Here is a 13,721-nt window from a genome sequence, read left to right on the forward strand (position 1 = left end):
CTAATGAGTAGAGGCCAGATAGTTGCCCCCACTCTGCCATGATAAAGAATTATCAAGCCAAAAAAAAAAAAAGGCAATAATGTTGAGGTTGAGAAATCCTAACCTAACCTAATTAACCTGAAGATTTCATAGCTTTGTGTAGCAACTCATCTGGAAAAGAGTTTAACCATGTGAGTTAGCCAATATGCCAAAATCTGAAAAATTGACTATTTCCTTCCTCTGCCCCTCTCATTATTGTGTGAGGACTTCTTAACTGTGCCAAAATAGTATATTTTGTTCTATATATTCAAGGTCACCCATGGTTTACTTAAAAGGTATAGGAAATAAAAGAAAATGCCTACTCCACCAGGAATGTACTAGGTATATTCACACGTATCTTATTTCATTGTAACTCAGGTTACTATCCTCATATTATAGATGAAGCAACTGAAGTTCAGAGAGGGTAATCAACTTGCCAAATATCACACAGCTGGTAAGTGACAACTCAGTGACTACTATTTCAAGTGAGAATATGTATTTTAAAACTCTTTAATAATTTCTCATATATGCAAAGAAAATTCTGAAATACTAATGATTGTTACTACTCAAAGAAAATTTCTGAATCATTAATAGTAGTTAATAAGGTAAGGAGGATAATTAGCTTTTTACCATATATTTTTCTGTATTAGAAATTTCAGTAAACATGTATTACTTTCACTTGAAAACTAATAAATTTAAAAAAAGATTCTTATAAATAAGTCATTGCCATGCTTCTCAGATTAATTTTAGGACTAACCCTTGACAAAATAGTCAAGTAGGAGATGGTACCAAGTGTATGTATCAGTCTGTTGTTGTTAACCCAATTTCCCACTCAATATCCCTACACCAAAACTTATTTATTCACTCACCCAGCTCCCCCAAAAGGATCTTATAATATTATTCACATTAAAAGTAAATATGTTATTTCATGGTGTTCTCACTGAGAAAACTATCATAGATCAAAAGATCAATTCTGTGTTTATCTCTAATATCAGAATAGTAGAAGAAGTTTGGGGGCAAGACTTTTCTTCTTTTGTGGTCCTGAAACCTCACTCTATATATAACCATCTACCCAGGAAGTTCTCAAAAAGGGGTTCTGCCTTGTGAGGGTGAGGTACTTAGTTGACCAAGCGGATCCAGTGATTGGCATGTGAACCGCGAGTCCCAAGTATATAAAAGTTTATGGCTTAACAGGTTACCAAAAGACACACATTTCCCCAAACAGTTTCTCTCCTACCTGATCTGAACCTCCCACCAAGAGGATCAATCAAGGCAAAGAGGCCAAGTAATCAATTTTTTATTGATTGTTTGATGTTAACATTAGTAAGTGCAATGAGGACTGACATAAAATTTTTTATTAAACTTTGGAAAGTCAACACTTCCAGAGCTAAACCTTCTAATCTATGTGAGGACTTTGATAATGTCCATACTTTGAGAATTCCATCATACTTCCATCCCCTTAAACCCCAGCCCAGCCCTTGAATCTCAGTAGTCTGCTAGTGTGGCTAAAGAGTATAGGGGATCAATCAAGGATGAGAGGTTGATTTAACAAGAGTAATGGCTCTGTATCGCACTGTAATTGGCTGAATTGTGTCTCCAAAATAGATTTGTTCAAGTCCCAACCCTTGGTGTCTGTGAATGTGACCTTATTTGGAAATGGGGTATTTGCAGATGTAATCAAGTTAAAACAAGGTCACACTGGATTAGAGTGGACCCTAAATCGAATGATTTGTGTCCTTATAAGAAGAGGGAGATTTGGACACACACACACACACACACACACACACACACACACACGCAAGACAGCCATATGGAGGGAAGCAGAAATTGGGAGTGATGCAGCTAAAAGGCAAGGAATGGTAAAGCTTGCCAACAACCATCAGAGGCTAGGAAGAGGCAAAGAAGAAATCTTCCCTAGGGTTTTCAGAAAGAGTATGGCCCAGCCAACACCTTGATTTTAAACTGGCCTCCAGAACAGTGAGAAAAGAAACTTCTGTTGTTTTAAGCCATCTAGTTTAGTCATTGTTACAATTTTAGGAAACGAATATACCCAAAATCTCAGACTATTACATCACCATACCTTTTGAAGAGGAAACAAAGAAAAACACACAACATTCTGGTTATAGCTATACATTCAAATACTCAAGTAACAGTGCACATGACCTTATACTTGTATCATGACTTTTTCCACATGCTACCTTAAAACTCCTAGGAAATAGGACAGTGTAAGCTTATTCAAAAGAGTAGAATGTCTATCACAGCACCCATGCTAGAATTAGCAAGGATAGAAACAAAGCGGAGGTTCTTGGTTCTAACTTATAAGTTACAGTCTCAGCCTGTAGTGAATAAACATATGAATGGAAACAACTTTTTAAATTTATTCTAAAACTATTACTAAAGACACTGTCCACTATTCTACTCATGTGTCCCTATATAGTTCTCATGTTTAAAAAAAAAAACTTTCAGAATGTGGCACTGGGAAAATACTGTCATCTCTTTTTTAAAAAAATGGCATGTTTCATTCACTCATCAGATAATCAGAATTTTTCACCCAGTATACTACAATAGCCTCTCAACTTGTCTCCTTATTTCCATACTTATTTTTTTTCTTTTTAAGTTTATTTATTTTTGACATACAGAGAAAGAGAGAGAGAGAGAGCATGCACACATGAGAGAGGGGCAGAGAGAGAGGGCAAGAGAGAGCATCCCATGCAGGATCTGTGCTATCCCTACAGAGCCCGGTGTGGGGTTCAAACTCAGGAACCTGTGAGATCATCACCTGAGCCAAAATCAAGAGTCAGATTCTTGAGTCAGAATGTGTTTACATTCTTAACTTCTACAGTCCATTCTTGCATATTGGTCAGGATGATCCTTTTATATGTAAATCAGATCATGTTTGTGCCCTGAACAAAACCCATCCAGGGATTCCCATCACCCTCAGAATAAAATGCAAATCCTTTCCAGGGCCTACAATGTCTAGCAAGTTCCACCCCAGGCTATCACTTTACTCTGTGTCCCACCTCTCTTCCTTCTCATATGCTAGTTTTGCTACATGGATCTCCTTGTTGGTGGTCTATACTCTAAGGTCCTCTGTACTTATCATTCCTGCTGCCTAGATCCTTTTCCTCTGACTCATCACATCACCTACACCATGGTCTCCATGAAGTGCTATTTCCTCAAAGTCCATTCCACCCCATCGAAAAGAATAACCCTGTAACTCCCTACTTCCTTAACTTGCTTCTATTTCTCTCATGGCATCTATTTCACCTCCTGACTTTACTGACATGACATTACATAGTTTTTAATTTCCTCATGGCCTTTGCTCTCCTAGAGTGTAAGCTCAATGAGAGCAGGGATTTTTGTCTGATTTGTTCACTGTTGTATCTCCAGTGCCTGGAACAGTGTCTAATACAGAATAAGCACTTGATACATAATCTGTTGAATCAAAAAATAAATGAATGTGTTTTGAAAGTTGCTTTACTTTAATTTTTTGCCCTGGCGGATAGGGAACTTAGCAATAAATTCAATGGTGAGTCACAGTAAAGAGTAGCCTTCATCCTGAGCATATATGCTTCTTCCTTCTTTTTATATATTCAGATATTCTATTCCTCTTCTAATAACCTCATATATTCCCTTTATTACAAAATATTTTAAATCTTTTGTAATGGGACAGAAAGATACCAGTAGGCAGGTAGGTTGGGTGCCAGGTTGGGTGCGTGGGAGGCAACCCCACAGTAAGTGGGAAAGGGTGTATTTGTTCATCAGCAGTAACGTCGAAGCCTTCAAGCTAGAAGCCCAAATCTCTGGCTGCCTGGAAAGAGTCAGAGGAGAATGAGCTAATGGGTCCAGCAGAGCCAGTGAAGGAGGGAAGCAAGTTTTACCTTTTCATTCCTGCAGTTGTTCAGCCCCATATTGTTCATGGAAGATAGTTTCCCATCAACACCATGTGGCTGTTGCTGTTGTTGCTCCCGCTGGATCTGTTCTCGCATCTTCCGAGCCTCCTGAATGGCTTTCATCACTGTGTCCTGATCTCCAAACAGGGCAGGGGAGTTGAGACTGGACAGGATATCTGCACACACAGGATGCATTATTAGAAGCTTATCAGGTTAGATGCTAACAAAATACTGCCACTATCCAATCCCCTGTAGAATGCTGCATTCTCCAGACAAAGAAAGGGTATGTTTGTTATTAAGAAAATTGCAATACTATACATAGAGCACAGGGAAACCAAGCTGTGCTGGGTTTTTAGCCCTTGGAGGATACCCCAGCACTCCAGTCCCACCTCCTCACAGATGAGGGTTCCTAGATTCCAATTTTGTGTGTGCGTGTGTGTGTGTGTGTGTGTGTGTGTCTGTCTGTCTGTCTTCTGGCTACATCTACCAATTAGATGGGGAGTAGTCGGGAAGAAGGGGGTAGAGACAGGTACGGAGATCTCTGTGCAGGATGCCTGTTACCCTGGGTACACTAATGCAAGAGAGCTGTCTCTGGCCTAGCAGAAACAAATTCTGTGAGGCTACATGTGTACATTAGTGACATCTTTATCTGTGTGCTCATATGTCCACTGCAGGAGAGAGGAGGCGGGAAGGAATACACTGCACTCCCCATTCCCCAATCACTGGCTGGTTAATGAAGCATTCTACTCATCATGCTGCCTCAGTTATTTACCAAGAGAATGACAACCCATTCCGTACCCCCAACCGAACACCCACTGCTCTCAGCTCCCTGTTTTCATGATAGCGAGGCTGTATGTGTGGGAATGGTTTTCACATCAGTACAAAGCTCCAAGTACAGTGAGAATAAATATTTACTTTCATTATATTCCATGCAACTCGGAGGGGGAAAAATGAAATTAAACTGACTAATTCTCCTCCATGGCTTCTATTTTACTATAGGTTAAAAATTAATACTTTATATAAGCTTTTCCAATTTTAGACAGAAAGAGGGCAACTGCTTGCTGACTGATAGATTGCAGCTGCTATGGTAAAGTTTAATGCGATCCACTTGTTTGTATCCTGGTATGAACATTTCATAGCACATGTATGTGTATATGCATGCACACACCTCAGACAGAACAGAGAGAACCAGACTAGAGTCAAGCCTATGCCACGCCTCTACGTGTGTGCAATACATGTGCATATGAATGCGTTTAGAAAAAATTCCAAAGGCTGTCTATAGAAAATTATTTAAAAGTCAAACAATCACTTGTTAGGATTTAGAAAACCCATTATATTTTGCTCTGGAACTCTTCTGATAAAAACAAAACAAAACATTTCTATCCAATATTGCCTGGACAAAATTGTGATTGCTTCAGCCTATTTCTAGCTCATGATCCAAGAAATATGCTCTGCTGAAGGATAAACTCCATAAGAGCAGGGCCTGTGACATAGTCTCCTTTGTCCCTCATGATGCTCAGTATACATAGCAAATACTTTCCAAACAAAATTCAGAATTAGACTATGGAAAGGCTATTTCAAGATCAAGCCTAGTATTTATCCTTAAGTTGGCTTTTTTTTTTTCCTTATCTCATAGCTTCCAACAATCCAGCAACCGTATTCACATGCTGGAAACGACTCACTTCTCTCTCCCACACGAGTATCACTGACTTGGAGTGAAAACCTCCTGGCCCCTCGAGGAGGCACTCTGACTCAAAATGAGAATAGGCTGCTGTATGAATCCTAATGTCCCAAATCTGAATGAGGAAAAATTATGTCTCACCATCAGAAGATTCACTTAACCCCAGCACAGTGCAGCAAACACTCCAACTGTGACCTCACATAAAACAGCACTGAGTTTATAGAACTCAGGTGAGAGGACCCAGATTCTAGTCTTCTTGGCTTTACTAATTAATAGCTACCTGGCTGTGAGCAAGCCATTTTACCTGTAAGAATCGCAGTTTACTTTATCATACAATGAGGGTAATAATGCACTACCACATAAGATTATTATGAAAAATCAAATGAGATATGTAGGCAAAAATGACTTTTAAACTGCACATGACTACACTTACATATTATTTTGTTTATTATAATAAGCATTTCAGGCTCTGGGACTCAATAAGGCAAGGAAGGTAATGTGAAGAATCTAAATCCCCAATCCCTTGGAATCTCTGTATCTTACAGAAAACTAAGAGGCTTAGTAACAACATGTTAATACTTATTTGGCACTCTGCTACTGACAAATGCTTTTACATTTATTGTTTCATTCCACATGTGTATGTAAATCTGTTGGTATTGGTTCAGTCCAGTCTTTTTAAATAGCATGACTTCTAGGTGTCAGACACTGTTAGGCATTTTATATGCATTTTTCTCTCTTAATTCTCACAACAACCTATGAGCTAGGTAATAATATTCCCCTCTAAGAGATTAGGAAACTGAGTTCACAAATATTAAATAACTTTCAAAGGGTCACATAACGAGTAAGTGAAGGCTCTGAGTCCAAGTCTGTCTGATGCCAAAACTCATGTTTTTCCTCTATACTTCTCACTGGGGTATGAATGTCCCTAGAGATACTTGGCAATATATCAGAGAGTGTAAGAAACCAGAGGATCATTATGACATAACTTATCAGATACCAATCTTGTTTCATATTATGCCATTGAAGCGTGTCATTCACATTTGTTTTAAAGCAAAACTAATAAGGAATAAGATGTAAAATTCACATACATTTAAAAAAGAAAATATAAAGCTTCAAAGAAACTTGGGACTTTTAGCAGGCAGCTTGGAGGTCAGGTCCCTTTAGGCCCTTGGAGTTTTGTTGATCACTCTCGTCTGCCTAGAGTTGCTTCAGCGGCAAAGCACTAACCAAACACAGAAATCCCCAAGTCTCTGATTTGCTAGATCTAACTCATCAGCATCTAAATAACCCATCCCGGCAGGATTTATATTATGACTTTTCCAAAAGTTCTAATCACCCCAAGACACCAAAAGGTGTTAGTTATGTTTTAGTAGAAAGGATTTTACTTCCCCACCCCCGTCCCCGGGACTAAGGAACACTTTGGAAACAGGGATCAGTCAGCACTGAACAGGTTTGCTTTATTTTTACCCAATTCATACATCTGTTCCTGTTGTTGACCTTTCCATTTACCTAAAGAGGATCCTCTTCCCAAACTTCCTCCAATGGGGCTGGGGATGCTGCTTTTGTTAGGCAGATTAACGGGGCTGGTTTTGCTGGCTGGGAAGAGACTCTGGGTGGGAGATGTTGGGGACTTTACAGGCTCGGCTGTCTTGGGTCGGGAAGAGAGATTTAGCGGCTGTGCTGCTGCTTCGTCCTACAAGAGTTTAACATAAATAATTATTAAAAAAGAAGACAAATGAAGCACATTATCACTTAGTAAGCCACAGTTATTTTACACCTCAGAGACAATGCCACATTCTCCTGCAATAATAACAAAAGAAGCTAATTATCTACCTCCTTGAAGATTCATCGGAAGGAAACCTCATTAATTTCCCTGTGTTATGCTTCTATTTACATTAACTGTGTAGTTGGATCATTCTTTTTGCCAAATTAAAATCTGAATTAGCTCACATTACAGCTTAATTTCCTAATGTGTTTTCAAGGATCTAAATTAACCTAGGGCATTTACAAAGAATTATTTAAAATTTCAGCAGCTCTGTAGTGCTTTTGTGTTATTCTCTCTGAAAAGTTCCTGCAACTATAAATAGGCTCTGCAGCTAATTTTTTAATATATATTTTAAATCAAACAATTGCAAGTACTTTAAAAATGGAAACACAGGCTTCTTCTGCTCTCCTGGGCCTCTGCCCAGGGAGCCGCATGCCACAGCATGGCTTCTATGTGGCTTTCTGGGTGTGGACACGCCTCATGGTCTATATTCTGGTCTCTATTCATGTTTAAAATTAATTTTTGCAAAGAGCAAGCACACATTATAATTATGTTTTACATACCATGCTATATGTAATTTATTTTTCATGTCTAAAGTGATGTTTCTTTATAATCTTTGCTACACATATTTACAGAGTGTCTATTTTAAGATGCCTGCCCTTCTATACCAAGCACAATATTCACATATCTGGCTTGTAACTCTAGTGCAACCAGGAGCTTGAAAGCTAAGCTCCTTGCCTTTATTTTGTCTCATTTATCCTGCCGTTAAACACACATAACAACACGTCCATCATTCTAGAAATTTAGTTGTAATATAAACATGTTCATTTAAATGTTCAGTTTTTTTTTTTCATTTTTTTTTTTAACGTTTATTTATTTTTGAGACAGGGAGAGACAGAGCATGAATGGGGGAGGGTCAGAGAGAGAGGGAGACACAGAATCTGAAACAGGCTCCAGGCTCTGAGCTGTCAGCACAGAGCCCGACGCGGGACCTGAACTCACGGACCGCGAGATCATGACCTGGGCCAAAGTCGGCCGCTTAACCAACTGAGCCACCCATGCGCCCCTAATGTTCAGTTTTAAGATCTATATTATTGTGCTCTAAGATAAAAATTGTTGGCAAATGTTAACTTCTGTTTTGCTTCTGAAAAGGCACAGAGAACTTGCTTTTAATAATGCCATTTTTTAAAGCACACAGTAGAGCTTGGAAACAGAACATCCTCCCCGTTGGCAAACATGTGACTTCTCTGGGGTTCAATTTCTTCATTTGTAGAAAAAGAGAGCCTGATTCTAGCTGATCTCTATGGTCTTTTCCTGTATCAATGGTCATTGTTTAAGGGGAGGGACAAAAAAGATACCAGAACAGACTACTCAAGAAGATTAGAAAGAGAAAATAGAAATCACATGCACAGAGAAGCCAGTACACAGCAGGCATTGTGCTAGACACTTTCACACATATTCACTCCTTTAACTAGCAATAAGTCTATGAAGTTGGGGAGTACTATTCTAAATTGACAGGGGAGGAAGGGTCAGAGTGATAAAATCACTGTCCAAAGCCATACGTGGAGGGACAGCACTTGAATTCCACTTTACTGGATTCCAAATCCCAGATTCTCTTTCTATTAAACTATCAGAGAAAATAAGTCACTCAATAACGTAGTGAATATTTTTTTTTGTCTTGGTAGGAAATAGATAATCCAGTACATCTGTTGAGATGTACATTTATCTATATCTACACGGAGGATAGGTCTCAGGAAACACAGTTATATCTACTATGCACGTCAAAAACATCTTACGTGCATCATTACAATGTATTTCTCTTTTCTCTACACTCAAAGGATATTTAGACTAGTTCCTTCACTCCTTTCTAAATAATAGTGATTTATATGCTAGATATTTGGTTTTCTCCATGTTTCTTTTATTTGGGGTTCACTGTGATTCTTAGATATCTGAGTTCAAAGTGTTCTTCAATGTTAAAACATTTTTAGCCATTACTTCTTCAAATATATTTTTTCTGTTCCTTCCTTTTCTTTCTGGGGCTCTAGGAGCATACTAGGTCATTTGATGTCCAACAGCACTGATAGTCTTTTTTTTTTTTTTTTTTTTTTTTTTTATGTATTTCATTCTGGATAGTTTCATCATTCCATCATCAAGTTCACTAATCTTTTCTTCTGTGATATCTAATTGTTACTAATCCCATCAGTACTAATCCAGTATAGTTTTCATCTCAAAAACTATTTCTCATCTCCAGACATTCCATGTATGTGTTCCATGTCTTGCCTTATAATGCTCATATTTTCCTCTATCTTCTTGAACATGTGGTGTTTATAATATCTTTTAATTTTCAGCTTTGAATATGCTCTATTTATTTTCATAGCTCAGTAATTGCCACTTCCACCAACAATGCCACTGGGCATGGGAAGCATCAAATCCCTTGTCACCATGGCAGGCCCGATACTGGTTCTCACAGCATGCCCTTAGCTTGACATAAATTTTGTGGGTGTGTTTAGGGGGATGATTTGCCTACCTTCTCATTTGGCAAAGTTGGAAGTCCCTATAGTAGCTGTTTTTACCATCTTAACTACTAATTCTATCATCTGAGCTATTTGGGGGCCTATTTCTATTGATTGAGTTTTCTCTTCATTATTGTTCATATTTTCTTGCTTCTATAAAAGCCTGGCAATTATTTTGTTAATGTTTATTTATTTTTGAGAGAGAGAGACAGAGCACAAGTGGGGAAGGGGCAGAGACAGAGAGAGACACAGAATCTGAAGCAGGCTCCAGGCTCTAAGCTGTCAGCACAGATCCCCACGCCGGACTTGAACTTGTGAACTGTGAGATCATGACCTAAGCTGAAGTCGGATGCTTAACCAACTGAGTCACCCAGGTGCCTCAAAGGCCTGGTAATTATTGAATGGAGGCTACACACTGTGAATTTTACAGTTCTGGGTGTTGGAGTTTGGGCATTTTTCAAATATTTTGGACTTTGTTCTGAGACAAATGTTCTGAGACACAGAAAAATTTGATCCTTTCTAGGCTTGCATTTAAGCTTTGTTAGGCAGGTTCAGAGCAGCCATTAATCTAGGGATAATTTGGTCCCATTACTGAGGTAACACCCTTCTGAGGAACCCTACCTGATACCCCATGCGTCAGGAGATCTTTCCACTCTGGCTAATGGGAATACAAACCCATTCTCAGTGCTTTGTGAACCTTGTGATAGCTTTGCCTGCTACATCTGGTATTTTTCATTGGCCTCAGAGGGTTTCTTCATATGCATATGATGATCAATACTCCACTAAATACAGGAGAATCCCCTACAGATTTTCAGTCCTCTCTCCCTCTGTGCAGCTCTCTCCTCTCTGGTACTCTACCTCACAAATTCTTATCTACCTTGGCATCCCAAAACTCTGAACTCTATGTCTCTATTCAGGGAGCTGCCGTGTTCTGTGTGGGTATCCCTCCTTGCACTCTTACCTATAAACAACCTTTTGACAGTAAACTGGAATAACTGTAGTACTTTTCTCATTTGTTTCTCTTTTCTCAGGAATCACTGTCCTATATTCCTACTGTAAATATCTGAAAATCATTGTTTTATATGTCTTGTCCTGTGTTTCAGTTACTTAAGCTGGAAGACTAAATCCGATCCCTGTTGCTCCATCATGGCTGAAAATGGAAATCCTCCAGGTATTTTGTTAGGCTCTCTTGGTACACAACTAGATGCTTCAATTATGATCGCTACCACCACCACCACCGTCATGTTTATTACCATCAGATCATCATCATCATGATCACTGCTATACTAACATTAATGAAACACTCACTATGTGCGAGAGGACTTAAGACTCATGATAATATTAACTCCCATTTCTCAAAGCAGAAAACTAAGGCTGAAAGAAGTTAAGTAAATTGTCCAAAGGGACAGATGGTGAAAGTGGTAGAACTGAAATCTGAACAAAAACATTCTGATTTCCAATATTGATATTTATTGTAGATAAAAATTCTCAGGGAAAGAAGGTACAGTAAGATGATCTATGTTTAATTTTGTTACCTTCAGCAAACTATGCCTCATGTCATGTGGTCATGTTATATACAGAGGGAAAGCAATGATTATAGACAGAAATATTTTAGTGACCATAATCCTTTCAATTAGCAAATCATGAGATTATTCTCAGAACTTCTTCATTAGTAGGCAGAAGCTTTTATTTTTTTTCATTTAAAACATTTGCTTTATGTCTTGGTCTATATATTTTTACCCACACATACAACAAACAATCTAGTAAGTATAAGGAATGTTTCCTTTGTTATTAACATAAAATATAGTCAAGTCAAATTATATAGAGAACTCCCTAAGAATTTGCATGTGGTCAAGTGAGTAATAAAACTCAGTTGGCCCACAAAGCTGGAATGGTAAAAGCAGATGTAAACTTGAATTTAACCAGGGAACATTTTACTCATCCAGTAAAGACTTGGTTTGGTGCAGTTCCATTTGGCCAACTCACTTATAAAGTGACTTTTTCATGTTAAAATATCTAATACTCAATACTTCAAGTCAATACCGTCTGATATGTTCATACTCTAACAACTACAATTAAACAAAGTGCTGTGGTTTGAGTTGTAGCGTTCTCTTATTCACAAACAGAAACTCTTGGAACACAAAATAGGTAGCTTGTTTCTGTAAGTAACGCTATCTTATTAAATGTAAGCTGCTCTTGTTATATCTCAGTATTTCTAACAACAAAGCATAAATGTTCATCTATGTCTTTGGAGAGTTTAAAGCATGGGTGGCATTAAATTAATTCCTTTGGGCAGGAATTTTGAGATACTCAAAACTTGGAGTATCTCAAAATTGCAGGCAGGAATTTTGAGATACTCAAAAACATTATGGAAAAATAATACATTTTCAGTGGCTTTGTGGCATTTGATGCTATTTTGTTGGCCTTAGATGTTTCCCTGTGAAAATCTAATAATTGCAAAATTTCTCCAGATGTAGTACTTTGGGCACATTACAACAATACATCTGCGCTGGCGTATCCCTCCGAGTAGATAAGTCAACGATACAAAACAATTGTCCCCCTGAACTATATTATAAAAACCAACCAGTACCACCTATAGGTACCAGCTGCAGCACAAAGTTGGAGCGCATCATCCATTTCCCTCTGTCGCCAAGTACCTCCTGGGTGCCACATTTTAAGACACTGAAAATTAGTGAGGAAAGGCATCTATCAATGTCCCAGCCATAACTTGGGAGAGCCTGCATATCCTCTCACAACTACCGGGCATCAAAGCATGAATAGATAATGATACCACTCATTCCTCAGAGCCCATTTTATAAATGTTTTCAGAGGACAGTCCTTTATCCACAAACCATATAAGGCCCAGCACTAGATTCTTTTCTGTCCCCCTTTTTAAAATCTAAAGTTTTGAGAACCTCCTTTTCTGGTACTGTAAGTTGGCTCCCACCTGTTTCAGGAACTTAGAGAGAAAGTGTCACAAATCTATGAGAAAGACTGGTAATAAAACCATGGCCATTCATGCCAATGAACATTAAAAAATAAAAGCCAGAATCCAAATGGGGAAAACTCTTGAGAAGTGAGTTTGCAGATTTAGGTAAAGCGCTCACAATATGGCACTATTGTTATCAAAAGGGAAACACCTGTTTCTCAGTGCTCAATCATGAAATTTACCATAAAGAGAAGCATTTGGGTTTCCTTTATGCTGCTATGCTTCCTGCTGCTTATTCCCAACCCAGCCTGGTTCACTACTTTTCTTGTGAAGCTGTTTTCCAAACTGTTTTCACAATCCTGCAAAGCAAGTACCTTAACTTGAGTTACAGGGCTGGTCCCTCTCTTTTCATTTTTTATCCCGGTAGGTGAGACTGCCCCTGCTGTGTTTGGTGGCTGTGGAGCGGATGGCATCTTTGCTCCAGGTGACACCTGCATGCTGGCCAGCTGAGCGGCATAGAGCTGCTGCAAAACAGGGGAGACAAACATTATCTCTTTAGATGCAGCTGAAATTGAGTTTCAAAAAACACAAAACAAAACAAAAAACAAAAACAAAACTTACCGTGTTGTTACATAACTACTCCCCTGACAACCTTGTGATTTCTCTTTCACTATCTTTTAAAAAGGGAATGTGAGAGCCCAAATAATAGAAAGAAAGAGTACTAGTATGGGAGCCATTGTCTTGTTCCTGGTGCTTGTAGCAGTAAACTTGATGAACGTGAACAAAGGATTCGGTTGCTCTAGAACTCAATTTCTTCAGTACAAAAAGGAATTTGACTAAATGGTCTCTACGGTTCTTTCTAGCGCCTAAAATCTTTATGAAAAGTTCTTTAAATGTCAATATGTCCATTCATGCAATTTTA

General features: G+C 38.5%; 1 protein-coding gene across 14 annotated transcripts in view; it reads right to left on the reverse strand.

Moving 5' to 3' along the window:
• SOX6 (SRY-box transcription factor 6) overlaps positions 1–13,721 on the reverse strand; it is a 377,057-nt gene that overhangs the window by 76,592 nt on the left and 286,744 nt on the right. For 13 of the 14 annotated variants that reach the window (XM_042907314.1, XM_042907313.1, XM_042907310.1 and 10 more), the window contains 3 exons: positions 13,174–13,323; positions 7,102–7,285; positions 3,900–4,087 (listed from right to left, as the gene is read on the reverse strand). In XM_042907314.1, coding sequence (XP_042763248.1) covers positions 3,900–4,087; positions 7,102–7,285; positions 13,174–13,323 — 522 coding nt within the window. The remainder of the gene's footprint in view (positions 1–3,899; positions 4,088–7,101; positions 7,286–13,173; positions 13,324–13,721) is intronic. The other variant, XM_042907303.1, reaches the window with a different exon arrangement.

The sequence above is a fragment of the Panthera leo genome, chromosome D1 (assembly GCF_018350215.1).
Source record: "Panthera leo isolate Ple1 chromosome D1, P.leo_Ple1_pat1.1, whole genome shotgun sequence".
In the NCBI taxonomy this organism is placed as follows: domain Eukaryota; kingdom Metazoa; phylum Chordata; class Mammalia; order Carnivora; family Felidae; genus Panthera; species Panthera leo.